Source organism: Leiobunum rupestre, chromosome 11 (genome assembly GCF_980474605.1).
Source record: "Leiobunum rupestre chromosome 11, qqLeiRupe1.1.hap1, whole genome shotgun sequence".
NCBI classification, from domain to species: domain Eukaryota; kingdom Metazoa; phylum Arthropoda; class Arachnida; order Opiliones; family Sclerosomatidae; genus Leiobunum; species Leiobunum rupestre.
In genome coordinates this window covers 34,731,370-34,758,761 of record NC_143394.1, presented here as the reverse complement: position 1 = coordinate 34,758,761, position 27,392 = coordinate 34,731,370, and the positions used below count along the sequence as shown (strand labels likewise).

At 38.7% G+C, this 27,392-nt stretch overlaps 1 protein-coding gene across 2 annotated transcripts in view; it reads left to right on the top strand.

Annotated features, from left to right (window-relative positions):
* Positions 1–27,392, top strand: part of LOC149922373 (disintegrin and metalloproteinase domain-containing protein 10-like) — a 165,130-nt gene that overhangs the window by 119,708 nt on the left and 18,030 nt on the right. For both annotated transcript variants that reach the window (XM_090163202.1, XM_090163201.1), the window contains exons 5-7: positions 16,971–17,236; positions 19,960–20,088; positions 20,165–20,342. In XM_090163202.1, the coding sequence (XP_090019328.1) occupies positions 16,971–17,236; positions 19,960–20,088; positions 20,165–20,342 (573 nt within the window). The remainder of the gene's footprint in view (positions 1–16,970; positions 17,237–19,959; positions 20,089–20,164; positions 20,343–27,392) is intronic.

The following is a 27,392-nucleotide window of genomic DNA, read 5'->3' as shown; positions in this document are numbered from 1 at the left end:
TCCCATTCACGGGCTCTTATAATAACGTAGGCAACGCTCAAAGACAGCGCCTGATGGTGACACGGGAAATTACATTAGCTTTCCTCAATAAAAATGATGACGTCAAAGTTTCAGGGGATTTCTCAATAAAAATGATGACGTCAAACTTTTAGGGGATTCCCAATTCGGTGTTTCTAAACGCGGAGTAATATAGCGTAATACAATTTTGCAGTAATTTCTCACCTTACAATGTGGGATTGTAGGGGAAAGGGGTGAGGAGAGGCGGAAGATGGCGCTAAACGATCTCCCTTATTACAATATAAAAGGGTCCGGCGGTAATCGCTTCTGAAGCTCCGTAGTAAGAAAACGATATACCATTAGTCACTTCTATAGCTCTGAGCGTATTATAGAAAATAATACCAGGCTGCACGCCTTCGCGGGTTATATTATTCCTTAAGTTACGACACATCTCCCGGAAGCGATGCAACGTGGTTCGCGAAACATTATTTAAAAACCCCATTACCTCGGTACAACCTGGAATCCGCGAAATATAGCGTTCATTTTTATCCACGAGAAACAAAAAAATACCTCGGGGAACGATAGACGTTGGTTTCCCGCCCATTTACGTCTTTAGTTCTTTAACCCTACGCATCGTCTGCTACGGGCGTGAGACAGGGCGGCTCGCCGTTGCCGCTTGCGGGGAAACCGGGCGGCTCGCGTCTGCCGCTTGTGGGGAGACAGGGGAGCTCGCGTCTGCCGCTAGCGGGGAGACAGGGCACCTCGTCTCCCTTCGCGATTAGTAAGATACGTTCGTATACGCGTTTTTCTGATATCGTTGGCGGGAGTGCAGTTAATATTACACGAAGTAGTTCGCTATATGAAGAAGAGTTATTGTTTATGTAGAGAGTGCCGGGGCTGGGGGAAATTACAGTGCGAACTCTAACGGCGGCGTTGGCGGCCGAGTCTCCTTCCAGGCTAAGTCTAGGAACAACTAGAGCGAGCCCGCTTAGATTTACGTAATAAGGCAAGAAGTTTCCAAGCCACGGCTGTCGCCTGATAGCGTGATTAAAGGCGGAGACGCGACGCTGTTTGTATCCATCCGCGTTTCAATAAAGAGTACGGTAAGGGATGTACGCGTTTAAAAAAACACGGAAGGCAACTCAAACCCCGCTTATAAAGCGCAGACTATACCGTATTCTAGGTACGAATGGCAATATCGGGTAACAAAGCCGGCGATAGGCCTTGGGCCTCATCTCGAAAACTGGTGATTTATGATGATCGTAAGATTGAAGGGGGTCGATCCCCTTATACCCCTATAACCCCCCAGAAAACCTTCTTCTAACTTCACCGCTACCACTTTCTCCGACTCAAGAAATACTCTCCGTTTTTTATGGATAAGAAACCTATCTCCTCGGCGTAGCGCGGAAAGAGGCAGGGAAAGAACGAAGGCGAAAGTGCCGCCATCTACTGGTTCTTTTTATAGCCACAATATTCCGAGGGGTGAAGAGGTGGAAAGGAAAGGGGGGTCGGAACAATATATTTTTATATTACGTTGTGTAGCCTATATGAGGTGTAACTCGCAGATTCCGGAGAAAGCCCCGCGGCAACTCGGCGCCCCCCCGCAACTCGGCGCCCCCCGCCTGGCTTCGAGCTAGTTTGGGGGAAGAGTTACGACTTTTTCCGTTTTCCGCTGTATGCCCCGCAACTCTTTTTCTTGCTTTTTTTTTTTCTTACTTCTTTCCTTTTAGTTCCCATACTCGCCGCTAGGCTCTCGAGAAAGCGGCGAAAAAGAAAGTAATAGACAAAGATATGGCAACTTTAAATTATCCTTCTTCCTGGGAAGCGGGGAGAGGCTCTCGGAAAAATAAGCTCGACTAAAAAACAGAAGAGCAGAAATATACGTACTCCGATAGACACTAGACACGGAGAAAGAAACAGAGAGAAAGAACTGAGAGGGGATGGGGAAACTGAGAGGAGAAACTTTTTATCATAGGGATGCGAGAGGCTGGGAAAAAACGAACGCAAAAATACTAAAAATATATATAAAGTATCTTTCGTTTTTTTGGATTTTTTTGCCTTTGTTACGCAGTATTTTAAGACTAATCCCACCCCTTACGCGTTACTTTTATACTGTTAAATATTTTTTTCGCCCATGCGAGAGTGGCGTTATCCGAATCTGATTTGAAATATTTCATACGGAATGACCTCTTTCTCCGGGACTATCTTTGTGGATATGCTCGTAACGAAATTAACGTTATTCTTTTATACAAGATTCCCAGTTCGATTTCCTTTCATTTTCTGCTTTTCATTTTATATTTTTATTGTTTATATATAAGGAGCAATAACGTATTTAGGTTACTGAGGACGTTCGAGTTTACCTTTAGTGATTTACCACCTATTGTAGTGCGCCATCTAGTATCGGTCGAAAGAACGTTTTCTTAATCTTTCGAGTAAACTCGTATAATTAATTATGTAATCAAAATTTAATACGCGTAGGAGGGTTTTGGCTAGCAATTAGTTAAAAAAAGGTTAATAGTGCCATTTAGGTTAAAGTTGAAATTAAAGAAATTATTTTTCAATTAAAAATATGTATGAATAATTGGTAGAAGTTAATTAATTGTGTCAAAAAATGTAAAAGGTTATGCATAAATTTTAAGCAGTTGTAGGGGGTGAGTTGAGAAGTATGCCTGTTTTTTCCCCATTTTCCTACGATGAGTGAAAAGAGCACCAGAGAGCTTCGAAGTGTGATAGGTAAAAAAGGACTTTGTAAACAAATCGAGGTAACCAGGGTAAAAAAGTAAACTTAAACAGTATTTAAAGTCCCTACTGCTTGGTTTTGCGCTTGTCGCAGCCTATTTCCAGAGGCTAGTAGGACACACTTTGAAGCTCTCTGGCGCTCTTTTAACTCATCGTAGGAAAATGGTTAAAAAACAGGCATACTTCTCAACTCACCCCCTACAACTCCTTCAAAGTTTTGCATAACCTTTTGAAACACCGTGTATAGTGTTTATATATCAATGTGAATTTCTATTTATAAAATACTTTTTGCTTTCCAAACGAGACGTCTCGTTCGTTCTCAGTAACATAAAAGGGTTCTTTATAAGTTTATAAGGCTCGTTTATCACTTAGAAACGAGCGAAGAATTTACGGTCGCTCCGTATAAATGGCGTTAGTAGTTTAAATCGTGTAAATTAACTTCATCATGAACATCGGTGTAACGCGTGTGGAACACCTTTACAGGGGTTTAACCTATTTTTCTCAAATCATGTTTTTCAAACTAATTATACTTTGAAATACCTCCAATTTTAAGTTTATTATTATAAAGGCGGGGTTTTCATAACAGAAAAACACGTAAATTATAGTATAAAAAATGGTTAAAAAATACTTTCTAACTAAATACAAGGCCCAGGGACGTTTTTCGTTTTAATTCTACGCGATGGTTTAGCAACTTAGCGGTAAAAGAGTCAGTACGACCAAAAGCAACTAATGTGGTAAAGTCTTTAGCGTTAAACCATACGCGAAGGCTTATAAGCGTAGCTATAAGGCTAAGCCTATTGTAGAGAAACGCATAATTAGGCGAGAACGGCCCTTTTTACTCTCGAAGCCTCTTATTACATCGTCCATGTCGTGTTACGGGAATTTTTCTTTTTTTGGGATTTTTTCCCCCTCTCTCTCCACGAGCGCGTCTTCGCTTACGGCGGCAGAATTTTTAATTTCCTGAGCCACAGCTTTTGTTCGGAACAGCTCCCCTCGAAAAACGCTCGCATTTTGTCAGGGATGGAGTGCGAAGGGGAAAAAAAACGGCACCTTTACGGTGACGAGAAACAGTGGCTTTCATTTCCAGATACGTATAGTCGAAGCTTGGTTTAATATCACACCTTTTCGTCGATAAACTGTACAGTCCGTAGCGTTACTTATCTCAATTCGAACCCTACTATAGGCGCCCGAAAACCTTTCTGAAAGCGCGGAACGAGCAAAAAATCAATGAAGGTTTTATTTTAGGCGGGAAGGCTTATTTTTTTGGTCCAAAAAGGTGGAGACAAAAGGTGCCCCCAGCGGGGTAAGGGTGGTCGGGAGGAGGCGGTGAAGATAGAGGAGGCTTAGGGGTGGCGTATAAGAGAAAGGACGGGTGGCAGGCTACATAAAACGCCAAATCATCGCCACCCACTTTTAATAGAGCTAGACCATTCTGCAAATATTCGCCCTCCTGTTAAAATAAATCTAGCAGCTGAGCCGCGCAAAAACCGAAGAGAGAAAGAAAGGAATTAATTTGGGATATAGGAACCACCTCGAAGGGGAACTCTCTTCTGACGAAAGCTTTTTTTATTTTGCACACTATCTCTTCCTCTTCGGTAGCCAATTTTTTCTTAATTGGTTGGGTAAATAAGGGAGCTCCACGCTTTTTATTATTAAATGGGTTTCAGCATCTTCTTAAAAGCGGCGAAAGTTTCGGTGAAGGATCCGGTTACCTTATAATTAACGAAACGGGAAGTGGTGACCCTCCTATACAAATTCTGTCGAAACTGAAGTCGAGTTTCGGTTGAATTACGGCCTCGGAAGGATCGGTATCTTGAAGCATCCAGCGCGTGGTATATCCGCGTGTAATTGTTGTAGCAAAAAAATAATTACGAGCCTTATGGGAGCCAAGTTGATAAAGTGGGTGTAAGTAGAGCCTAACGCCGCCGATATTTTCTCTGGCCACCGCCGAGTCATTTACTTTCCGGTGCCAATAAATTTTGATCCCACCGTCGAATTTTTTTGAGATTTTCTACGTTACTTAATTTCTTTTTATCTCAAAAACATTTTCGAATTAATTTTCAAAAGGGGGGAGAAACTTTTTCCCCTTCGCACCACCGCTGCCTAAAAAATTCAACGCCGCCGACGATTTTTGTAAAATCGGAGTGCGGCGCAGGTGCCGCATATTTTTCGCCACAGACGAGCCAAATCGGTGTAAGAGCTTTATCCTGACCTCATTGCGCTTTCGATAAAAGACACTGGCAGTACTCGAAAATATGAAATTGGTATTATTCATACTCGAAAATATGAAATTGGTATTATTCACACTCGAAAATATGAAATTGGTATTATTCATACTCGAAAATTTGAAATTGGTATTATTAATACTCTAAAATATGAAATTGGTATTATCATATGTAACATAATCACTCTAAGTATGCCATAAAAGCATTTTCGTTAATGAAACCTTGTTCACGGGATATCACGTAAACTACGTCACTTACAATTCCGTGACGAAATACGCGTCATCAACTTTACTGATGGGAAACGGAAGTTAGTGAGAATTCCTCGCGCGTTTCTGGCTTTGCCCATGTTAAGTTTAGCTCGTGCCTCGCGATCACGTGATTTCATTTCCATGGTAACCTTTTCAATAGCGCAAGGATTATAAGCATTTTTGCAGTTTTGGGTCCGCTTAATGTATGTTCCGCGTGAAACAAGGTCTCATTGAATTTTTTTCAATGGAAATGTTATACAGAGGCATACTTATGAGTAATTATGTTACATATGGTATTATTCATACTCGAAAATATGAAATTGGTATTATTCATACTCGAAAATATGAAATTGGTATTATTCATACTCGAAAATATGAAATTGGTATTATTCATACTCGAAAATATGAAATTGGTATTATTCATACTCGAAAATATGAAATTGGTATTATTCATACTGGAAAATATGTTATTGGAATTACTATTTACGTTAACGGGTCTGCAGATAGTAGACAAAAATGGCTCATAAAAGCAAAGATGAAAAATTCCAGGGCTCTTCTAGTATGCCACTTGAATCACGACCAATCTCGACCCAAGATGGTAGAGAATAATAATCATCACCATAATCAGCTAGGCTAATACCCAAGGCAACACCTTTATTTAAAAATCGACCATTTACCATGGCGCTATCTATCGTGCAAATATGAAACTAAATTCGTGCGGGGAAAGATATGGCAGTCAGTTTAATTAAGATAAATATATAAAAATAAACCAGTCTTATTACGCTTTAAATATTTTATCAGTTACGTTTAAATTTTACCCAGAAACAATGAAAACAAATAAATAAAACTCAATTGAAAGTCTGGCTCACTTTTGATTCGCCCGCACCTTATTTACATATTTTACATTTCTAACGATGCGCAAACATAAAAATCTTAATCTAAAATATTGATAAAATTTAGGGATTATAAAATCCTAGAAATTTTTACAAACAAATTTAAATTAAACAGAATTCGCTAAGCCGATTTGGCCAGCTAAGTTTTGGTACCAACAGCTGCATTATCCCACGTTACATTTTCGTATTTTAATAACTAGATTTATGACGGTATATACAATCGTAGGACCCTTCCCCGATATATTTAAAATTCTGGCCCCTTCAAACCTATAGTTGTATTCCGTAAGAGAGGAAAGGTTGTCAGAGTGAACCTTACGAGACGGAGGCACTCTAACCATCCATTAGCGCCACAACAGGAGTACTGGCGAGAGTCAGTGTGTGCTCAAAACACGAGACGTATTGTATATAGATATACAGCCCTACAAACCTCATCTTCCTGCATGATTTAAAGCTCAACAAGAGGCGCTTTCTCGCGCCCGTAATGTACAACTCGCCAATAATATCACGCTGTTGGAGGAATCAAATATTAAATAAGGAAAGCCACGCTATTTCTCCCAACAACCTCTCACATGTCTAATTCTCCCCTTCGCCGGCTAAGGCTTATTCACACGAGACCACTATTCTTCCCAACTTTTGCCGAGCGAATGGAGAAGCAATTCCCTCATACACTTTATTCTACTATTTTCATAATAATTCGTTTAAATTAAACGAATCTAAATTAAAATATTAATATTACGAGAAGTGTATAATATATTTATTACAAGAGCAGTAGGCTAGACGCAAATTCCGATTTCCCGTCTATCAATGGAAAATATAAACCTTAACAGTGTAGGGATACTACTTATCTATAAATTATAAAAGACACGTTAATCTAGCGCTAGAAAACGTATAGCTAAGTGTAGACATTGCTTTATTGCACACAATACAAGTTCTCCGTTCACGTTTTCGATGGGTTACTTAACCTGTCTATTTTCTCGATGTATAATAATAATTTAATAATAATATTCAACTAGGCTAATACCCATACTTAATAATAATAATAATAATAATTAGCTAAGCTAATACCCCAGGCCTAAGTCATCAAGCGACTTTTAAAGCCATTTATCCAGGTGGCCGGGTTACAATGCGTATAGGAGGGTGGTGGCAAGCCCTTCATGCCACGCGAGCCAACAGCTCCCTAAACTAACTATTACCGTTAACCTCGACCAATTTTTACGGAACGGGAAACCGAAGAACTCGGGGGAAAACCCCTTTAACCAGTGGGTCGAAAAATAGTGACGATAAAACACATGAAAATTAACCCTTATTTATTTTTTTAAGTGAAACAAGAGCAATGTAATTAGGGTTTTATATTATTCGTTATTTCTTCAATAACTTTATATGTTCGAATCCGATTTGCAAAATGGAACTAGATTTGGTTTCTGAGTGTGATCGAACAAACGTAGACACGATATAATTTATAATTTTTTTTTGTGATGTCATTTTGGAGTGGTTTTTCTATTTCCAGCTTTGCTCACGCCCAAATGGTGCTTGCATATTATTTTTCACTGCATATTATTTTCGTGAAGGTATTCTTTTCAAAAAGTCCCCAGTCAGTTCTTTACATTAAATAGAAACAAAATGGCTGCCAAGAGAAAACGGCCATCGAATAACATTATCAGAATATAGATATGGATAGTTATTTCTAAGAGATATGTAATATTCTTCTGATATTACACACTTTTAATTAACATATTTTGTAGTAGTAGAAATAATTCGGTAAGAAATCTAAGTAATTTTCATCTAAAATTTAAATAGTTCTTTTTATAAAATAACCTTGGCCATCTTGTTGAAATGTTGCCTCCCCGCTTCAGCTGTGGATCCGTTTTCTCTCCCACTAAAGAGCTTATGAACTCATTCTTAGGCATTGGCTGAACTATTCCAGGGCAACATTTCAATAAGTTGGGCAAGCGTAAAGACATTTTATAAAATCAACTATTAGGGCAACTTTTCAATTTGGTTTCCGAAAACTGAGTCGTACAACAAAGTCGTTCGTGTGAATGGGCTTTCATTGAAGGAGAAGTATATATATGGGCCAAGAAACGGTTCCTGGCCAGCTTTACGAGTTCCTAGTCTGGATATACGATAAGCCCGGGTGTTTAAATAATGCATTTAGAGGAAGCGTTTCGAGAGAGTATCCCCAATATACTCCTTCATTTTGATCTATTCTCGGGGCAGAGCGCCGTTGACGGCCGTTGGCTTATTGTTCCGTTATTGGAGCTAGTCTAGCGGAGCAGTTTCCGGAGTTATATCTCCGCGCAGAGACATCAGTTGAGAAGAGAAAGTTCAGCGCGAGTGGTGTGGGAAATGCTCTATCGCTTGTAATAGCTATTTGAGTCCCTCCTCCGCCGAACAAAGTTGAGGAGTCTGAACCAGCTCCCGCGGAATCAATTTTCATCCGATAGATGGGGGGGTTGCGTCGAAGAAACGTATCATTCGTCATCTTATTCGGGAGGTGTTCCAACTCCTCTTGGAAGGGGGAAGGGGGCATCGGGGGCTCTCTTAGTCACAGACGCGCAATCTCTAAAGACTGATAGATGAGGCGGGGTTCCGTCTGGGGGGGGGGGAGAAAAACTTGTCGTTGTAGCGGACGACAGTTAAGTTACAAGGCGAGCCAGATCGTAAGATATTTCCCTTAAAAAGACTTCACCCGCACCCCGGCTTCCCTTCCGTACGCCGTAACACGGTAGCGTCTTCCTGCAGACACTCCCGGGAGAGCGCTCCAAACTGAGTCCCTCTTTGAATTCCCCTCCAAAGCTTCCTTTACTCTCTCTATATATTCGGACGTATTTTTATATCGTAACAGTTTTGTATTCCCAGTTATGGCGTCGTGTGCGGGAAGGAGGGGACTTACTTAGAAGAAAGTGCGCCATTGGCATCTATCAGTTCATTTTTAAAAGCCAGGGGAGATTTCGAGGATGAAAGCTCCTCTTTTTCCGTTCCTCCATCTTAATCCGCGACCACGGCTTTCATTCATTCTCTCCGACACTTCACTTTTTGAAAGGCTTTTTCAATTTTAACGTATCCTAACTATAACTGGGCGAGTAAAGTTTTTACGCAATCGACGGTTTTTCGAGTAGTAATAAATTTTTCATTTGGTAGTCGAGTCGGGTAATATTTTAATCGAGTCGGGTTTCTAGTAGTAACAAATTTTTCATCTGGTAGATGAGTCGGGTAATATTTTGATAAAGTCGGGTTTCGAGTAATTAATTTTTCATCAGGTAGTCGAGTCGGGTAATATTTTGATAGAGTCGGGTTTCGAGTAGTAATAAATTTTTCATCTGGTAGTCGAGTCGGGTAATATTTTAATCGAGTCGGGTTTCTAGTAGTAACAAATTTTTCATCTGGTAGATGAGTCGGGTAATATTTTGATAAAGTCGGGTTTCGAGTAATTAATTTTTCATCAGGTAGTCGAGTCGGGTAATATTTTGATAGAGTCGGGTTTCGAGTAGTAATAAATTTTTCATCTGGTAGTCGAGTCGGGTAATATTTTAATCGAGTCGGGTTTCTAGTAGTAACAAATTTTTCATCTGGTAGATGAGTCGGGTAATATTTTGATAAAGTCGGGTTTCGAGTAATTAATTTTTCATCAGGTAGTCGAGTCGGGTAATATTTTGATAGAGTCGGGTTTCGAGTAGTAATAAATTTTTCATCTGGTAGTCGAGTCGGGTAATATTTTAATCGAGTCGGGTTTCTAGTAGTAACAAATTTTTCATCTGGTAGATGAGTCGGGTAATATTTTGATAAAGTCGGGTTTCGAGTAATTAATTTTTCATCAGGTAGTCGAGTCGGGTAATATTTTGATAGAGTCGGGTTTCGAGTAGTAATAAATTTTTCATCTGGTAGTCGAGTCGGGTAATATTTTAATCGAGTCGGGTTTCTAGTAGTAACAAATTTTTCATCTGGTAGATGAGTCGGGTAATATTTTGATAAAGTCGGGTTTCGAGTAATTAATTTTTCATCAGGTAGTCGAGTCGGGTAATATTTTGATAGAGTCGGGTTTCGAGTAGTAATAAATTTTTCATCTGGTAGTCGAGTCGGGTAATATTTTAATCGAGTCGGGTTTCTAGTAGTAACAAATTTTTCATCTGGTAGACGAGTCGGTTAATATTTTGATCGTGTCGGGTTTCTAGTATTAATAAATTTTTCATCTGGTAGACGAGTCGGGTAATATTTTGATCGTGTCGGGTTTCGAGTAATTAATTTTTCATCGGGTAGTCGAGTCGGGTAATATTTTGATCGAGTCGGGTTTCTAGTATTAATAAATTTTTCATCTGGTAGTCGAGTCGGGTAATAATTTGATCGAGTCGGGTTTCGAGTAGTAATAAATTTTTCATCTGGTAGTCGAGTCGGGTAATATTTTGATCGAGTCGGGTTGTCGAGTATTCGATTAATTCCAAATTTTCCTTGTTCGAATAGTAAAGTAGTCAGAGTAGTCGAGTAATTAGAAAAATCATTCGGGTACTTGATTAATCGACGAGTTCTATTCGGGTAGTCGAGTAATTAAGAAAATGTTTAAATAGATTACTAGTTACGACTTAAATGGATGTTAGGTAACAACTAACAATTAAAAAAGATAAAAAATAATTATTAAAACGTTAAACTAAAGAACATTACTCGGTACTCACGGCAAAGAAAATCCCGAGTTTACCCGGGCGACAAAGAGATTATTGTCGAGTACCCAACGAGTTTTCGATTACCGAATATTGTCGGCGGGAAAAACAATTCGGCGAGTTTTACAGATGTGGCTTATTCGATTAAGAAAAATTTCTGAAACTCGATAATCGACGAGTATTTAAAATTTTCTTATTCGAGTTCGAGTATCTTACCTCAAAAATCGTCGGGTACTCGATGGTGGTCATTTTAAAGAAAGTGGCAAACAAGTTAGAAATGGCAAACGGTGCCTTATAAAGACCGCAATTCCTACAGAAGTTTTTTATAAAATACCAAAAAATTGGTCAGGTATTGAAATAACCATTTATTATTTTACGTAAAGAAATTACTGCGAGTAAACTGGTGTCACATTATCTTCAAATTTTGATCACGGATCATATTTACGAGTATGAAAAATATATTCGCCGACTCACCGAGGTTTAAAAAACTATGTCATATTTGCCCCCTTTTTTACTTAGAAAATAAAGTTCCAGCTAGGAGCAACAAACACAAGGAGAACGCAGCTAACCTTTAAACACGCTAACGAAGGGTTGTGTACGAATTTCATTGGACGAGCGTCACGAGCCTTTACGCTGAACGTTTTACGGGCGGGGGGAAGACAATTTCCGAATTTTCCCCTTCCGACGGCAGCAGGCGCTAAAGCGTCTAGCCAATGAAAAACGTACTCAAGAAAATCCACGACTTTTGACGGGTTGCGTTCTCCTTGTGTGGGGTGTTGTGTTTGTTGCTCCTAGGTTCCAGTGTATCTCAAAGCGCTAATAGATTATGTTTCGAGCCTTTCTGAAGCCGTTTCGCTAATATTTATTATTTATTAACTATATTTAATTAGGTTAAGGACCATTTTAAGACGCCTCGAAAATCGCGTAACGCTATGGGAAAAGATTTTTTTTACCACGACTGTACCTCTCACTCGGTGATTCCAAATTCCGCTACTGGAGGTCTCTATCGCATGCAATAGCATCAATTATTATGAAGTGGAATGGTGTAATTATTATGAAGTGGAATATTATCTAGTCTTTGAGGGGTCTAGACCGCAATGGGGAAAGCGATGAAACATTCCACGTTCTGAAGGATTGGAATTTCACCATTGTATTTGCACGTTTCATGCAGAAATGTTACTGTAGAAATAATAATTTAGTAAACGATGTTGAGGACGCTGATATCAAACAACCGAAAAACGCGTATTTTTGCTTTACTAGCAAATGGTTTCTCAATGAATACGGAACAACCGACTTTGGTAGCTCGAGTGATCAATCGAATTTAACGACGCTAGATAGCTGGAATGGATATTTTTCCCGAGGGGCAGGTCACTTCCATTTTGTGTGCGTCTTAATCATAGTAAAATGATTAAATCAGGGTAATCGTGATTAAATCAGGGTAATCGTGATTAAATCAGGGTAATCGTGATTAAATCAGGGTAATCGTGATTAAATCAGGGTAATCGTGATTAAATCAGGGTAATCGTGATTAAATCAGGGTAATCGTGATTAAATCAGGGTAATCGTGATTAAATCAGGGTAATCGTGATTAAATCAGGGTAATCAAGATTAAAAAATCTAATCAAGATTAGAAAATCTAATCAAGATTAGAAAATCTAATCACGATTAGAAAATCTAATCACGATTAGAAAATCTAATCACGATTTAAACGAGATTTAATCATTCTAATCATGATCTAATATTTTTAATCAGGATTTAATCATTTAAACGATATTTAATCATTCTAATCATGATCTAATCTTTTTAATCAGGATTTAATCATTTTAATTAGATTTAACCATTTTAATTAGATTTAATCATTTTAATCACGATTTAATCAATATAATCGGTCTAATAGAGAATTTATCATTTAAATCAAAACTAAAGTACGATTTAATCATACTAATCACGATATAATTTTTTTAATCAGGATTTAATCATTTTAAACAGATTTAATCATTTTAATCAGGATTTAATCATTTTAAACAGATTCAATCATTTTAATCAGATTTAATCATTTAATCATGATTAAATCAGATTTAAACATTTTAATCATGATTAAATCAGATTTAAACATTCTAATCAAGATTCAACGTGATTTAATCAACTTAATCGTGATTAAATTGAATTTAATCAAAATAATCACGATTAAATCGGATTTAATCTTTTGAGGGGTGCGTCGTTAATCAAGGAAGTGACCTTGATGCACATATGCTTGATGCCGAAGCTAGCATTGAACATTATCGTATAACTTTAATCAAGAAATTATTCATTAATACTGCAAAGTATCAAGCCCATGAAGCCTTTTCTAAATGTTTCTTAAATTAAAAAAAACCTATTGATACATTCATAATGAAAAGGTTAACTAATTAATTTCCCATAAATGAGTAGACGTTTTCGACTTTAAAATTTTAGAGCCCAGCTGCCCAGATGGAAACGCAATTGCTATATCGGTAGAAAAACACTTGGAAAAAATGGAGTTGAAGTCACTTGCTATATTTGGTTTTGCTTTTTGTGGATAGATGTCGCATCCAGAAAATACGCGTTGTCTGCTAGTTGTCGCTTCCGTATCAGTCCCTCGTAGAATTATGGATCTATACTATTTCATATCTCTATGTCTGATACGTTCTCGATATTTTATTTAGAAGGCCCTCTATGACGAACAGAAAAAAAAAGTGAAAACAAAAAATTACTTCCACGCCATCTATCGGGATACATATACGTTTCTTTTTTTTAATATATTTGAATTCCGTCAGGTATACGTAACGAAAATAAAATCAGCAAAGAGCGACCTTTTGGGGGGGGGGGGGGGTAGTTGCCCTCTGGGAATAAGCCGGCAAAAACGAGTGTAAATATATTTTTCATCCATTCGGAGCAGAGAGGGGGGGAGTAATGGGGAGAAGAAGACAAAATGAAAGGAATGCCTGGCTGGGGAATCATTCCCTAATTGAAGCTGCCCTAAAGCCGCTTTTCGCTTTGGAACAAGGTAAATATAACCCCCCTCCCTTTTGGCGCTGTGTAGATTCAACTCCTCCTTTTTCACGGTGACCGGCTGACGGGTCAGGAGCCTATGGCGCCGCTGAAGCTAACGAACGGGTGCAGTCCGCGTCGATGGAAGGCCTAGATACTCGCTTACACGCTTCGTTTACGCGGAAACGGAAAACTACCTTTCTCTGATTCGGACTATATTTTCGCAGTGTCGATATCTAACGTGGGCGGCGATAGGGGGCGCTGCTGCGATCGAGGGTCAAAGGCTTTGGGGCACGCCTTCGCTTCTCTATTTTACTTCAGTCGATAACAATCATCAATATTTAACTTCAAAGGAGTAAAAATAATTGGAAAGAAGGGGGAAAAACGAGTCAATAAAGGTTCGTTAAACAAAGATTAGACGTCGTAGTCTGAATGGCCAAGAAGCAAACGATGCGCCGAAAACCTCGGGCTTAATTCCAAAGTAAACACCATCTGATTCAGTGACCTATTAGTTGGCTACTCCGCAGTGGCGTAGCCAGGGGGTGGGGGACGCGGTGCGCGGCCCGGGTGCCACCCGTTTGGGTGTGATTTCGGGGTGACACCCGACCGTGAAAAATATAAAACCTTACACAAACTAGATACTATAGTAAGTAGCACACCATGATAAAAATAATATATAAATAATAATCAGCTAGGTTAATACTCAAGGCACCACCTTAGGCCTAAGTCATCAAGCGACATTTAAAGCCCCGGGTGTCACCCCATGCTATGATATCCACCCTGGCTGTCACCCATGCTAGCTACGCCTCTGCTACTCCGCCTAACTTCGATAGACTGTTTTACCTAGAGAAACGATGATTCAAATTCATTTATTTCGAAATTAGCGCCACTACCAGAAAACAAAAATTCATAATTTTAAGTTAGAAAACATTTTCTAATCGAGGTTTCTGGATAAAGTCCGTATTTTAAGTATTCCAAGATTGTATTAGTGATAGTGACAATGTTGATATCTCATTGGTTCCCAAAGACAGACGTCTCCTGACCCGATTGAAGCACACGACCATTATGTATACTCTCAATGTAGGAATGCTCCCTAAACATAAATAAATAAATAAAATAAAATATTTTAAATCCATGAAGTAGCAGTAACGACCTAACGAAACTACAGATATGGTAAAATTCTGTACGCATATGTAAAATTTATTTTAGACTTATTTTCATTTATTTCGCGAAATGAACAAAACGAAATCTTGTAACTACGGAAAAACATCGTATATATATATCACGAATTTACTTCGTTGCGTGAATAAATTCGAATCTTCCTAAAAGTAAAATTTTCCGTATCCCAAGTGATCCAGGGAATATAGTAAATCTGACAGCATTTTTATCATATTTTTCTCCAACAACAAACAAAAGCAAAGACGCACCAAGAATAAAAATATATACAATCCATAAATCCGAAGCGCCGGGCCTATAGCGAGAGTCCTTGGATGAGTCAGAGTAGCCGCAACATATCCCCCTACAACATCCAGCGCGTAGAACGCGGAAGAATGGTACGTATCGACCCGAAGCCGCGCCGAATACTGTTATCCTAGTTGCGATTCCCCAAGAATAACATTTCTATTTCGACCGAGATTTGGAATACGGCCAAAAACAGTCAAAAAAATTGGCCGAGAAAGCGAGAAAGATGACCCAAGGTTGGCCCTCCCTTCGCCTGCCTCCCAGCGCGTCTATTTTATGGAATTCTTGCTTTTATAAATCCTTTCATTTCTTTGGCCGCCCATGTGGCTCCCAACAGAGAGACACGGACCAAAAAAAAATCGGATTTTTGTCTAGCTTCTCTAACGCGTAACTTGACATCCAGGGGGGTCTTACCCTGAGATACGGAATTGAAGTCCAGATCGGGTTCACCGAATATCGAAGACGAAAGCCGAGGGAACGAGTAAAGTTTGCGTTTACTAGTAAACCCTTCAACTACCAACTAAGCTCCCTCGATTTTGGCTAAAGAAGAGAAAGGGTATTTCTGACTATATTTCGCTTTGATTCCCTTTTCTGGAGGAACAGAGGGAACCTTCCAGTCGAGTATAACTTTAAGGATTTCGGCGAGGAATAAATGCCGCTGGGGGCATTCTCTCGATTTGTTTAAAAAGAAACGCTTAGATCCACGGTTTGCGCGCGAGCTGACATTTTGATTTTAGTTTGATATAGATCGCCATATACTCGCTCGAGCGAATCGTATAAAATTCGCAAACTGGGAAAGAAACGATTTGAAATGCGCGATTATATGAGATAATCTGATCTGGAAAATTTAACGTTCAAGGAAATTTAATATCGAAAAACGCTACGGTATTTGGTATATACTTTTTATACACGATAGCGTTTTTGATTTTATTGACTTGTAGAATGAAATAAATTAGTTTTTAAAAAGATGAAATTCAATTACCAAATTATTAAAAAAAATACTAAAACTTCTACAGTGGTTACGTTTTAGTGATTAAAAAATTAACTTTTACTTTTTTTTACTTAATTTATGGATATTACTAATAAAAATTTAAATTAAAAAAATCTAAATCAAAGTAATTCTAAATCTGACGTTTTGCAAATTTTATAAAAATAATTTGACAAAAATAAACCTTATAATATTTAAATACAGTCATTCAATCCCTAATCACGAAAATTTTCAATTCAATGTAAAATATTAAATCGAAATTTCGTCTATTTTTAACCTACTGTTGCGCCTGTAAAAGTGTTCGACACGCGGTACACCAAAGCTCAGGGAGGAGTTAATTTACAGGATACGGCCCACTAACGCCATCTGTAGTGTTCCCTACGTGATATAGCGATATCGGCGCGTTACGATTAACTCGCGTATTCACGAGGGAAATAAACAAGCGGGCAATCTGGCCATAACCAATCAAACGATTTTTAATTGAAACCCAATCAAATCCGTTCACTTCCTGTAATTCGAAATCCGCACGCGATAAAAGTAAATAAGTCCGTCTAATTTCCAAATCTAATTTCCCAGCGCGCGCTCAATACGTGCTCGGACCTCGTAAGCGAATCGAAGAGGGCAATAATCTAATTTATTTTCTCTCTGAAACGTATAATCCTCAATCGATTTATACCTACAGCGTGGGCCGAAAGTCATTATTTAAAGGCCCTCACCGACACGAGTCTAATTTCTTGCCTTCGTTGTCTCGTTTTTAGATTTCGACCAAGACGGTCGGCCCGACAACATATCCTTTTTGATCAAGAGGATCAAAGTGCACACGGCCGACTCGCTGAGGGACCCTAACTACCGCTTCCCCGGCAATTACGGGGTGGAGAAATTCCTGGAGCTGTTCTCCGAGGAGGACTACGACGCCTTCTGCCTGGCTTACATGTTCACGTACCGGGATTTCGAGGGAGGCACGCTGGGATTAGCCTGGACCGGAGATCTCAAGAACGCCGGAGGGGTCTGCGAAAAAAACGGAGTACGTATACGTCTATTTCAGACTGCAATTAGACAAGGTGGCCGCCATCACCCCAAAGGCTTCGTTAAACCATTCTGATTGCGGGGGATTCAAGATTAGTAGGGTACAAAACTGCGCTAATTTACGAGTGATGGAGATATATTTTATTACAATCCCGCAAACAAGGCTTTTTAGACAAAATCTTTATTTCTGCGTATAGATCGAACATTGCTCTAGTGTTTAAAATTATTTTGGAAATATTTAGTTGATTTTTATGAGATAAAACATATTTTTAATGAACACACCTTTTCCACCTTGAGGTTTGCTTTAATGCGTTATAACTAATTAGATTTGTAATTATAAATTTGTCAGCTCTATTTTAAGCACTAGCGAAAAAGGCTTCTATCATTAAGAGTGTTAATAGAAAATCGTAGCTTTCTACTTAAACTAAAAGTATATATGACTAGTTACTACAGTGATCTTCCATCTTAAGTATCAAATGAAGAAAAAAGTACCATTAGCGTACGGACACGAAAATCCAATGCCATTAAGAATTTAAAAAGACTAGAGAGTATTTCGCTAGAGTTACGTGGAATTTGTTTTCGAACACATAAAAATAGGTTTTTATAATCCATGATCTAAATCTGAGTGGCCATTATCAATTTTTATATTGGAAATATTCTCCATCCCGAAATCTTAATATAGGGAAGTTTTATTAATGATATATTTATATCAGGCCACTCCATTATCCAATTGAAAACTACTCAACGAGTTTAGCCTTAAAATGAAGTTGTAACTCGAGGGTCAACTCGAAAACACTTTCATCTTTACCTTTCCTATATAAAATTTCCATAAAAAAACTAAAATTTAATACGATTTCGTAAATGAAAGCCGCATTTCAACCTGGACAAATCCAACAAAATACACCTTTACATACTGAATATCCAGCCAATCATTTTCAGAAAATCCCGCTAAAAACGAAGATATATTCCCGAGGGGAGTCTAGAATGGGGAGGCTAATACGCAACTCCATCCAAATATTTCCCTAATTCAATTTGCCCATAGAAAGGGATTGGGAGATAGCGGTGGAGACAGTCAAAAATCAACAGAGATAGAAAATTTTCCAAAAGCATTAAAAGGCATTTCTATTACAGCGAACAAAAATTTGAAAAGCTGGTAACATAGAGAACCTTAAAGTTCGTTTTCATTTCCGAAAAGCGAAGAATGTCAGAAAATTTCGCTACTTGAAAAGCTGGAGGCGCTTTCATCCGCCGGCGAGATGACGGGAAGTCGCTTCTCCCCTCTGCAAACCCATTCCCACCAGACCCGCATTTTACAAAAATTACTGATTCTAGCATTCCATAAGCGAGAAATTGGCCTTTGTATTTCGCTACCCCCCCTTCACCACCGCAACCCGCGAAATTCATAAAGACATTAAAGAGATTAAGTAAAAGCCCTGCAAAGTTTAAACGGAAATTTTGGAGTGCTGTTTCCAACGTAACTCGAAAGGCCCGTGAAAAGCCTAGACGTTCGTAACGCCGGGAAGTTAACCTCTTTATTAACTCGGAGTCTCCGATAAGAGACGGTAGGGGGCGTTTGGAACCGCAAAAATCTCAATTCGAAGGTGTACGGTCTTTGAGCGTAAAATGTACGAACCGCGGATTCCAGCGCGATGGGGAAGTCAAGGTGGGTTAGCCACGAATAACGAGAGAGTCAGTGGCAGGGGTAGATTGGGATCCGCGTACTATTGTTTGCGAGACTTTGCGCCCTGTGGCTGAATTTTACCGGCGAGACAATGGGCGTGGGAGGCAGATTCGCCTTTATTTGGTAGTACGCGCGAGGGCGGGGGGAGATTAAAGTTTGCGGGTCCGCGGGCCGTAGTCGATGGAGAGGTTGAGGGGCGCGCTGATAACAAAAGAAACAGCCGCGAGAATCGCGTGTTAGCAAACTACAGCCGCAACCAGTTCCGACCAAGTGACGGTTGGGCCTTTTCAATCAACTAGAAAGCTAGTCGCGTCCCCAATTCCACTCAAAGACAGTCCCTTCCACCGCTAAAAGACCTATATCAAAGCGCAGCGATGGGCCACTAAGTTTGGAGGAAACTTAGACGCCCGGAAAGATTAAATCCGGAGAAAGGAAAACGAGATACAAACCCGTATCACGCTACAGCCCGCATCCAGATCCACACAATAAAACTCCCTCCGAGTTCTCGCGTAGAAACGACGTTTCTTTTCGCGGTGAGATATATCCCCAGATTGAATAAACCGCGAAACCCTTTCTTAGAGTTCCGTATAGAACTGGATGAAAGATAAATATTTCCCTTTCTCCGCATTCCTCGCCAATCCCATCGCGTTAAATAAGGAATAAAAATTCCATAAAAAACCGCTCATACACGCGAGGCGGGACAAAAAAGGGGAAAAATACACAAATATTTCCCCCCGTAACGTTATAAAGGCGACCCATCCGTGGAGAAATAAGCCTTTGTCGGCAAATAAATCGTATCCATGGGAACCGCTGCCGGGAAGAGTTAAATGGAGCGGGTTTTTACTGGCGGACTACACAGCGCGGCGGACAAGAGCTCTTGTAGCGGCGATGGAAGGCGTCGAAAGAAGAGAATTGTCAGCTACTAGACTTAAAGAGGGCGGCCGTGTTAGGATAATCCGGGATTATGATCCGGCCGCCCGAAACGCTTAGCGAGAGAACGGCAACGTAATAACGCTTATATTTTTCCACTCTTTCGACAGCACTACAGGGGCAGTCTAAAAAGCCTCAACACGGGGATAGTCACTTTGTTAAATTACGGGAAACACGTGCCTCCCATCGTCTCGCACGTCACCCTGGCCCACGAAATCGGACACAACTTCGGATCTCCCGTAAGCTACACCAACGTACACGCTTCTAAAAGGGTCTTTCTAATTGGCCGTTTTATGGCGTCTCGATTTCCAATAGCACGATCCGGAGGATGACAAGATTTGTACGCCCGGAGATGAGAATGGCAACTACATCATGTTTGCCCGCGCCACATCCGGGGACAAGAAGAACAACAACCGATTCTCACCGTGCAGCCTCAAGAGTATCAACGCCGTCCTTAACACCAAAGCCAGAAGCGTCCGTGGATGTTTCACGGGTAACTATGATTTCATCAGCGGTTCATCTAGATTGGAATATTCCACATTGGGCTGGGTTCTAACAGCGCAGCGAGGCTTACGATTTTGGAAAGATTTCCATACAATATTAAATACGTGCGGAATATAAGCAAACGACGTTAGGCCGAATTACTTTAGCTCGACACTTAAAGTCTGGGTTTAAACTTTTAGGAGCGCTGGTGGACGATATTACACTGCGGTTTGGTCTTAAAGTAACCCATGGCATTAACTATGGTGCAAAAGTAAAATTTAAACGTATACCAGATTAAAATATTAAGGTAAATATAAAAGTAAGCAAGTCAGAGCGACTATTACAATTTAAATGACGAAGTTGAATACGCCTAGTTTGTAGTTCACGGAATCATTCGCTATCAGAAAAAAAAATCAGTGGACCCCCAGAAATTTTTGGAATTAAATAATATCCCGGGGGGGGGGGGGGACTTGAAAAAACAATTTTTGAAAACAAAAACGCCTCAAATTTCAAATTTATGATCTTTAAATTTATAAAAAATAAATTATTATTTATAACAATAATTTAATAATAAACAAAACTGCTGAACTATCCATTTATTAATCAAAACAACACAAATATGAATTAGAATTATAAATTTGTAGTTTGGGTTTTTAACCTTTTTATATATATAAATAACCACTAGAGTTTCATGGTACACAGGTTGAAAACAACGGATGTAGTTAACTACTTATTGAAATCTAACTTCCAAGATTTTATCCGCAAACGTAACTGGTTTTCTATTCTGTAAAAATAAAAAATGACTAAAAAAGTCATAATTCGTCCAAATTGGCAATGCGTCTGTGCAGAAGAGGCTGCTATCGAAATATCAAACTATCGATAGCATTGGTCAAATTTAAAAAAAAACGTGGTGGTCTGTTACGTCGACGTGAGTGATTTTAATGAGATGCCTCGACGTACGGTCGGTGGTGAAAATTTAAGTTTTGGTCGCTTAATCATTTAGTATATGGTTTGACTAAAATACCGGATATAGAGCAACATACTGCCACTACTTAAAATTGAACTTACGCAATCGATAGTTTGATACATTGAGTTGGGAATAAATAGAGGTACAACTAAATCTGGCTGGCGCGGGACCAATTTCGTTCCATAAGGAGACTATATCAACTTTATCGTTCTACCGTGGCGGCATCTGTCTCTAGTGGTGGCAACTATATTGCAATTGAATGTTTTCGTGAATCTGATGCGAAATTGAAATGTATGATTTCTCGTAACAAACAAACCTTTGAAGTTGTTTAAAAATAATTTTATTTTGTCAACACGATCCTTTTTAACTGAAGTTACGGTGAGTTAGCTAATAATTATTTATTTTTCGCCATATAACTTTACAAAATATAGATGGCGCTACCGCCTAATTATAAAGATGAATTCCGTACAGTCTTATCAGAACAGGTCCCGCGTAACCATGGCAACCGAAATCGTAAGTGTAATTCTAGCAGTATTATTCCCAATTCAATGGTTTGATATTTCGATATACACCTATTATCCACATGCACATTGCCATTTTTGACGGATCGAATTTTTTTTGGGTAATTTTCGGTGTTTACAAAAGAGCTTTCTACACTTATTCGTGCTTGATAATAAAACGTCTATTTCTGGATTAAATAAATTTAAAGTAATTCGAATATACGCGTTCGGAACTATCTCGGGTATACTGACTCAGGGATTCTTTTAATTAAAATTTTAATTACCTTTACGGCAAAAATGATTGCTACTTGAGTAACCCCATTCCAAACTGTAATTAATTGAACAAGACATCATTTATTTAATTAATACTTTCTTTTTGATATAAGATTGACATTAGTTTGGCTCAAAATAGTACGAATTTATAAGCTTTAATTAAGCAATAGCTGTTAATTAAGAGTTTAAATTAAAGATTCCACTTTAGTCGATTCAACCAATATAACCAACAACCTATTTTGACTAGTAAGATCGTAGGAGAAACCCTACATTTTCAAAATTGTATCACGCCATCTGGTATCAACCGTAAGAACCTTTTTATCTTTCGTGTAAACATTCGTAAATAGTTACCGAAAAGTTAGATTTACTTCTTAACTAAGTTCAAACAACTTAAATAAAAGTTAAAAATAAATATTTAATTCACCATAAATAGTGAAATAGTTGGTAGATTATATATTGTTGCTTTAAAGGGGTTTTCCTCCGAGATCTCCGGTTTCCCCTTTCAGTAAAAACGTGTAAATGTTAACGGTAATAGTGAGTTTAGGGAGCTGTTGGCTCACCCTCCTACGTAATTTATTCCGGCCATCTGGGATAAGGCATTAAACGTCGCTAGATGACTTGGGCCTAGTGTGTTTCCTTGGGTATTAGCATAGCTGATTATTATTATTATTATTATTATTATTATTATAAATATCTTGAAACAAGAACCCCAATAGGCCTTTCCATAAAATATTTCTACGTGCTTTCACTGTTTTTTTTCTACGTCACCCACCACCAATTTCACTAAAACTAAACAAAAAGTTGCCTGTACTTTTTGCATTTTCCGGTATGATTTCCCCTAACATTTTACACGGAGCTCGGGTTTGGCTTAGTGACTTCGGAGTTCAAACTGATTTTAATTTATTTTCGATACTAATTAAATTAATTATTATTGCAATACTCATATCAACTCTGTGAAAGTATTGTTAATATTTATTAGGTAGTAGTTTATGATAAACAACAATCTTTACCTGATACACTATACTGTGGCTGTCAATGAAATGTTAAGCCTTAGTTTACTATAAACATCAACTGTTAAACATCGAAACCGTGCAAAATTTTTCGTTATTTTCAATATTTAAATCCTCTCCTTTTATGACTAGTTAAGTAAACGAAATACTTTTATACTTTAAACATTTGATATAGAAAATTTATTAATATCACTTGGATTAATTTTAATCCGCCGTGGATTGTAAATACTTACACTCGGTAGCAGACGACATATCGATTACCGAGGTCAAGAGTCGATCATTGAGTTGGGAATATTAATCTAGAGATCCAATCAAATCTGCTCCACGCGAAACAAGTTTTTGAAAATTACGAATGTGCCGTCTCCCAGACTTGGAATTAGCGGGAGTCTTGGGGCCAATGGCTCTTAATAAAAATCAGTGGGCTCTTAAAATAAATCATTCGAACGGGGGTTGTGGGCCACCGGGGCTCTCAATTTAATTAAAAATATTTATTAAACATTTTACGGAAATTTCTGGAACATGATTTGTACGCCGTTTTTGATTCTCTGTTTTCCTACCCTATACGAGAGCGGGATCTAGCGTTACATATGATTATGTGTTGTTTTAAAGTTAATAAATGTTATGTAAGTACAGTAAGTAACGTAACCAATTTTTATTTTCCTATTTTCCCTACCTAATTTAAAATTTTTCCCCCAATCCCCCCCCCCCGCTTGGGCCAGTGGCTCCCAATAAAAACAAACTTAAGGGGGGTCTGCCGTCTCCTCTAAAATGACGAGAAAACGTTACCATATGACCCGTGGCGCCATCCATTATTTTTGAACAAAAAATCTTTTGCCGGAAAACGCGTCTTATTTGAACGAACCATTGAGAGATAGAGGCGCCACGGGTAGAATGAAAAAGTTTTCTCGTCATTTGGGAGCAGACGGCAGTATTCTTATTTTTTAAAAACTTGTTTCGCGAAATACTGAAATCCGACTTTTTGATTAGACCTCTAAATTAATATTCCCAACTCAATGGAGTCGAGCGAGGGTAAAAGCAGAGAGTAATATATATAACGTTGATCCAAATCATCCTTGCAAAAACAGTTTTCTTTCCCACTCTTTCCGTAACGAACATTTTATGGAAAGGTCTATTACGTTTAAATCTGAATTACGATAATACGTTCTTGATTAAACTTGACAAATTACCGAACTTTCTCTACGAGCAAGGGTCTACTTTTGGGCGCGAGAAAGCGTTGAGGGTGTTTATTAATTGTGGCACACGAAGGTTTCCGTTGCTTGGAGGCTGTTTTAGATTCTCGACTCGGGACGTTGGAAAACGAAAGAAAAAATAAGCTGAAGACTACGAGATGAATAGTGCGCGGCTAAGTCTCAACAGTTTGGTCGGAGCCAGAGTGATTTACGAAGGTATAAGCTTAGCAACAATTTATTTCCTTCATCCCTTTTTTTTGTTGGCACGCGTTTCGGGAAGAAGCGTCGAGATTAAACGAAGGAGGAAGGACACCATATTTCACTCTGGCCGATATTGACAGTCAGGACCCGCCAAAATCCAACCCCCTCTAGCGGCGCGCACTCTAAACAATCAATTTAACCCTAGTCAAAAAGCTTCGACGCTACGTCTACGCCGAGTGGCTGAAAATCACTTTACCAAACTATTTCGATGTAAAAAAAAGAAGGTGTAAACCCTCTCCCAAACTTCTTTCCCGTGGCGCCATCTAGCGTAGGAGTAATCGTTTAAAACTCTTATCGGGGAAGCGAACCGCGCGGGGGGAATTCTCTATATATTCTAATGAATATACATGAAAACGAAAGCGAGACTGTGTTAAATTTAACCGACTAATAGTTGTTTATAAGCGACGCTAAGCCTTCTTTATTTCCGACCGAATTCCTGATTAGGAAGAAAGATGATTGTGTAGTTCTCGGGTTTTTTTTTGTACGGGAACAATAAAGAGTTTTTTCATACGGCCCCGTATCGGTATAGAGAACCCCCCTATTTTTTAATTTAACCTCCGCTAGTCGCCGCTCTTATCAGTTACGAAACTTGGAATAATAAAATTTGAGGTTTGTTATCTCTGAGCCTATTCCCCCCCCTTTTTTTTGTACTTTTTTTGGGGTAAAATGCTAGAAATGGAGTAACGGCTGGTGTCAACTCATTAGATAGCTTAAGAGCCCCGCGTTCGAACTTGAACGTGTAGCCGTTTTAATAGCCCTTTGAACGCGTGCAGCTTAAGGGCTGGTTTTCACTAGGACAGAAACGCGACGTCGGGGAGGGCGGACGCAAAAATATTGTATTAGGCCTAACTGTAATTTTTTGCGTCGTAGCTAACCGTCGTGAAAACTAGGCTAAAGCCGTTCTATTGAAACGAAAAAAGGGAGCTAAAACCTACATTTATAGTTACCACCCACCCATTTACGGAAACTCTAGGGCTATAGTTATAGGTTGACTACAGTTGGCAGTTAAGTTAACGCTCTAGATATGGTAAAGTTTCCTCTGCACCTTGAAGTAGCTACGACCGGGCACCGTATCTCGGTCGTCAATGGGATCTCGGGCTAAATCGAGAATTTAGGGTAAAGATCCAGCCCCGAAAATTTAAAGTCTTTTTTTATATTTGGAAAAGCTCGGCAAAGATTAGCAGTGCGGGATAAAAAGAAAAGGTTTTGTTTCCCTATCTACTCCAGCCCCGTATAGAACTACTTTTCCCCCGATACAGATTACGCCGTGTATCCCTCCGCTGTAGTTTCGAGCGTATAGAGTAAAGGTTCGAATCTTAAGTATAGCGGTAACTGCGAACTCATTTCTTACAAAAGATACCTTTAATTTTACTTTTAGCTTTTTCTTATCGGAGGCTTTTGACAGTCGACTTCAATTCCCGGCCATTTTAGTTTTTTACCCTTCGTCGCGTTCTCTCCGAGTTGCTTTAACGCAATTCGAGCGTAAAGTTAATCCAGGAGACGCCCAATACCCTATTAGAGAGTTTAAGTAAAGCTCCGCTTAAGTTTAAACGGCAACTTAAGATTTCTTTCGAACAGCATTGCCAAGTTAGATTGAGGAAACGTCTACTAAGTGCTGTGGTAGCTTAAGATTTTCGAGTTGAAGGGGGCTTATACTTAACCTCTGTTATATAACTCAGCGTCGATTGAACCGAGCTAAGCTTAAGATAGGGTTGTGGGATTAAAGGGGATGTCTTTAACTTTGTTCGCTGGAATTTCGCCATAGGTAAGATCATAAGTATATAATATGTTTATTTTAGAGATAAGAAACTATTTCACTGTACGGATTATAATATTTACACAGGGTGTTTCAAAATGTTATGCAAAAATTTGAAGGAGTTGTAGGGGGTGAGTTGAGAAGTATGAACTGTTTTTTCTCCATTTTCCTACGATGAGTTAAAAAAGCCCCAGAGAGCTTCAAAGTGTGGATTAACTAGCCCCTGGAAGTAGGCTGCGACAGGAGAATTAAGTTTTATCTTCGCTGAAGTCCATTTCCATTTATGGTGAGTGAGGGTAAGAATGGACATGGCGAAGTTTGGACACTTTTGAAAAATATTTAATTGAAAATTTATTCTTTGATGCCAAAGCGCAAAATTGGTCTCGTTTTGAAGCCTTAAACATACCCTAAAACATGGAATTTATTACTAAATATTTACACCGCGACAGATTATACAGCAAGTCTTGAAATAAAACAACTAAAATTATCGAAAAAAATTTCTTGAAATTTCATTGGAAATTTCGTTTTGTGGCTTAGGAAATAAGATATAGCATGCAAACATGAAATGGTGAGATAAAAATAAATTGTTTAAGTATTATTTTAAGCAATTTGGCGTTTTTCTAGTACACGAAATTTATAATTTAATGAAGGTTTTGCCTTTTTTATAAGCATTTAAATTAACTAGTGCAAAGTTTAAGATTGGACAGCCTACTTTGTTATCAATCACATGTCGATTGTATTCAATTTTAAACGAGGTAGGATTTAGTTTAAAGTCTTTCCTTGAAAGGAAACTTTAAAAACAAGTTTTCATATTCAAATTTCCCGGGAAAGCAGACGGCTGACTGCGTACGGCTGTGAGGTTGGAGCTCTACGAAACACGTAGCTATGAGGCTGCCTCGCTTACATTGCTAGTGAAGGAGAGTCGAGGGGTACGACACTTTTCAAATTTCGTACATGCCAGTGATTTGAAAAATTCCAAATTTCAAATTACGTATTAAATTTCAGAAAATCTTTTCAAATTTCTCAAATGTTTTGGAAAATTTTAATTTTTTTTATCGATTCCAACAAATTTCTCAAATTTAATAAATCTTATGAAATTTGAT